At 51.3% G+C, this 3,921-nt stretch overlaps 1 protein-coding gene across 1 annotated transcript; it reads right to left on the bottom strand.

Moving 5' to 3' along the window:
- Positions 1-377: 377 nt before the first annotated feature.
- LOC138364991 (NADH-ubiquinone oxidoreductase chain 2-like) lies at positions 378-1,109 on the bottom strand. The gene has a single exon (XM_069325082.1). The coding sequence runs from the start codon at positions 1,107-1,109 to the stop codon at positions 378-380; it is 732 nt and encodes a 243-aa protein (XP_069181183.1).
- Between the last annotated feature and the right edge of the window lie 2,812 nt (positions 1,110-3,921).

Here is a 3,921-nt window from a genome sequence, read left to right on the forward strand (position 1 = left end):
CAGTGTTGCCACAGTTGTAAATGAATCATGTGCAGTGTTGCCACAGTTGTAAATGAATCATGTGCAGTGTTGCCCAAGTTGTAAATGAATCATGTGCAGTGTTGCCAAAGTTGTAAATGAATCATGTGCAGTGTTGCCAAAGTTGTAAATGAATCATGTGCAGTGTTGCCAAAGTTGTAAATGAATCATGTGCAGTGTTGCCAAAGTTGTAAATGAATCACGTGCAGTGTTGCCAAAGTTGTAAATGAATCATGTGCAGTGTTGCCCAAGTTGTAAATGAATCATGTGCAGTGTTGCCACAGTTGTAAATGAATCATGTGCAGTGTTGCCACAGTTGTAAATGAATCATGTGCAGTGTTGCCACAGTTGTAAATGAATCATGTGCAGTGTTGCCACAGTTGTAAATGAATCATGTGCAGTGTTGCCACAGTTGTAAATGAATCATGTGCAGTGTTGCAGGAACATCTATTCTTAAGAAAATCTGTCCTCACCAACCATGGTTCATCTTGGAAGAAAACAAAGAGCGTGGTGAGCATGGTGAGCATGGTGAGCAATGTGAGTGTCGTGAGCATTGCGAGCATATTGAGCGTGAGCATAATGAGCATATTGAACATGGTGAGCATGTTGAGCATAGTGAGCATGGTGAGCATGTTGAGCATGGTGAGCATGGTGAGCATGGTGAGCATGATAAGTGTTGTGAGCATGGTGAGCATGGTGAACATGATGAGTGTTGTGAGCATGGTGAGCATGGTGAGTGTTATGAGCATGGTGAGCATGATGAGGATATTGAGCGTGGTGAGCATGGTAAGTGTTATGAGCATGGTGAGATTTGTGAGCATATTGAGCGTGGTGAGCATGGTGAGCATGGTGAGCGTAGTGAGCATGGTGAGCGTAGTGAGCATGGTGAGCGTAGTGAGCATGGTGAGCATGGTGAGTGTGGTGAGCATAGTAAGCATATTGAGGGTGGTGAGCATGATGAGCATATTGAGCGTGGTGAGCATTGTGAGCATGATGAGTGTTGTGAGCATGGTGAGTATAGTGAGCATATTGAGCGTGGTGAGCATGGTGAGTGTGGTGAGCATAGTGAGCATGGTGAGCATTGTGAGCATGGTGAGCGTGGTGAGTGTGGTGAGCATGGTGAGCATGGTGAGTGTTGTGAGTGTGGTGAGCATGATGAGTGTGGTGAGCATGATGAGTGTGGTGAGCATGGTGAGTGTGGTGAGCATGATGAGTGTGGTGAGCATGGTGAGTGTGGTGAGTGTGGTGAGTGTGGTGAGCATGGTGAGCATGGTGAGTGTGGTGAGCATGGTGAGTGTGGTGAGTGTGGTGAGTGTGGTGAGCATGGTGAGCATGGTGAGTGGTGAGCATGGTGAGTGTGGTGAGCATGGTGAGTGTGGTGAACATGGTGAGTGTGGTGAGTGTGGTTAGCATGGTGAGTGTGGTGAGTGTGGTGAGCATGGTGAGCATGATGAGTGTGGTGAGCATGGTGAGTGTGGTGAGCGTGGTGAGTGTGGTGAGCATGGTGAGCATGGTGAGTGTGGTGAGTGTGGTGAGCATGGTGAGCATGGTGAGCATGGTGAGTGTGGTGAGCGTGGTGAGCGCGGTGAGTGTGGTGAGCATGGTGAGCATGGTGAGCATGGTGAGTGTGGTGAGCATGGTGAGTGTGGTGAGCATGGTGAGCATGATGAGTGTGGTGAGCGTGGTGAGTGTGGTGAGCATGGTGAGCATGGTGAGCATTGTGAGTGTGGTGAGTGTGGTGAGCATGGTGAGCATGGTGAGTGTGGTGAGTGTGGTGAGCATGGTGAGCATGGTGAGTGTGGTGAGCATGGTGAGTGTGGTGAGCGTGGTGAGTGTGGTGAGCATGGTGAGCATGATGAGTGTGGTGAGTATAATGAGTGTGGTGAGCATGGTGAGTGTGGTGAGCATGATGAGTGTGGTGAGCATGGTGAGCATGGTGAGTGTTGTGAGTGTGGTGAGCATGATGAGTGTGGTGAGCATGGTGAGCATGATGAGTGTGGTGAGCATGGTGAGCATGATGAGTGTGGTGAGCATGGTGAGTGTGGTGAGCATGATGAGTGTGGTGAGCATGGTGAGTGTGGTGAGCATGATGAGTGTGGTGAGCATGGTGAGTGTGGTGAGCATGGTGAGTGTGGTGAGCATGATGAGTGTGGTGAGCATGGTGAGCATGATGAGTGTGATGAGCATGGTGAGTGTGGTGAGCATGATGAGTGTGGTGAGCATGGTGAGCATGGTGAGTGTGGTGAGCATGGTGAGTGTGGTGAGCATGGTGAGTGTGGTGAGCATGGTGAGTGTGGTGAGCATAGTGAGTGTGGTGAGCATGGTGAGCATGATGAGTGTGGTGAGCATGGTGAGTGTGGTGAGCATGATGAGTGTGGTGAGCATGGTGAGTGTGGTGAGCATGATGAGTGTGGTGAGCATGGTGAGTGTGGTGAGCATGGTGAGTGTGGTGAGCATGATGAGTGTGGTGAGCATGGTGAGTGTTGTGAGTGTGGTGAGCATGATGAGTGTGGTGAGCATGGTGAGCATGATGAGTGTGGTGAGCATGGTGAGCATGATGAGTGTGGTGAGCATGGTGAGTGTGGTGAGCATGATGAGTGTGCTGAGCATGGTGAGCATGGTGAGTGTGGTGAGCATGATGAGTGTGGTGAGCATGGTGAGTGTGGTGAGCATGGTGAGCATGGTGAGTGTGGTGAGCATGGTGAGTGTGGTGAGCATGGTGAGTGTGGTGAGCATGGTGAGTGTGGTGAGCATAGTGAGTGTGGTGAGCATGGTGAGCATGATGAGTGTGGTGAGCATGGTGAGTGTGGTGAGCATGATGAGTGTGGTGAGCATGGTGAGTGTGGTGAGCATGATGAGTGTGGTGAGCATGGTGAGTGTGGTGAGCATGAGTATGAGTATGTGGTGAGTGTGGTGAGCATGGTGAGCATGGTGAGTGTGGTGAGCATGGTGAGTGTGGTGAGTGTGGTGAGCATGGTGAGTGTGGTGAGCATGGTGAGTGTGGTGAGCATGAGTATGAGTATGTGGTGAGTGTGGTGAGCATGGGGAGCATGGTGAGTGTGGTGAGCATGGTGAGTGTGGTGAGTGTGGTGAGCATGGTGAGCATGGTGAGTGTGGTGAGCATGGTGAGTGTGGTGAGTGTGGTGAGTGTGGTGAGTGTGGTGAGTGTGGTGAGTGTGGTGAGCATGGTGAGCATGATGAGTGTGGTGAGCATGGTGAGTGTGGTGAGTGTGGTGAGTGTGGTGAGTGTGGTGAGCATGGTGAGTGTGGTGAGTGTGGTGAGCATGGTGAGCATGGTGAGCATGGTGAGCATGGTGAGTGGTGAGCGTGGTGAGCGTGGTGAGTGTGGTGAGCATGGTGAGCATGGTGAGCATGGTGAGCATGGTGATTGTGGTGAGTGTGGTGAGCATGGTGAGCATGATGAGTGTGGTGAGCGTGGTGAGTGTGGTGAGCATGGTGAGCATGGTGAGTGTGGTGAGCATGGTGAGCATGATGAGCATGGTGAGTGTGGTGAGTGTGGTGAGCATGGTGAGCATGGTGAGTGTGGTGAGCATGGTGAGTGTGGTGAGCGTGGTGAGTGTGGTGAGCATGGTGAGCATGATGAGTGTGGTGAGCATGATGAGTGTGGTGAGCATGGTGAGTGTGGTGAGCATGATGAGTGTGGTGAGCATGGTGAGTGTTGTGAGTGTGGTGAGCATGATGAGTGTGGTGAGCATGGTGAGCATGATGAGTGTGGTGAGCATGGTGAGCATGATGAGTGTGGTGAGCATGGTGAGTGTGGTGAGCATGATGAGTGTGCTGAGCATGGTGAGCATGGTGAGTGTGGTGAGCATGATGAGTGTGGTGAGCATGGTGAGTGTGGTGAGCATGGTGAGCATGGTGAGTGTGGTGAGCATGGTGAGT

Source organism: Procambarus clarkii, chromosome 15 (genome assembly GCF_040958095.1).
Source record: "Procambarus clarkii isolate CNS0578487 chromosome 15, FALCON_Pclarkii_2.0, whole genome shotgun sequence".
NCBI lineage: Eukaryota > Metazoa > Arthropoda > Malacostraca > Decapoda > Cambaridae > Procambarus > Procambarus clarkii.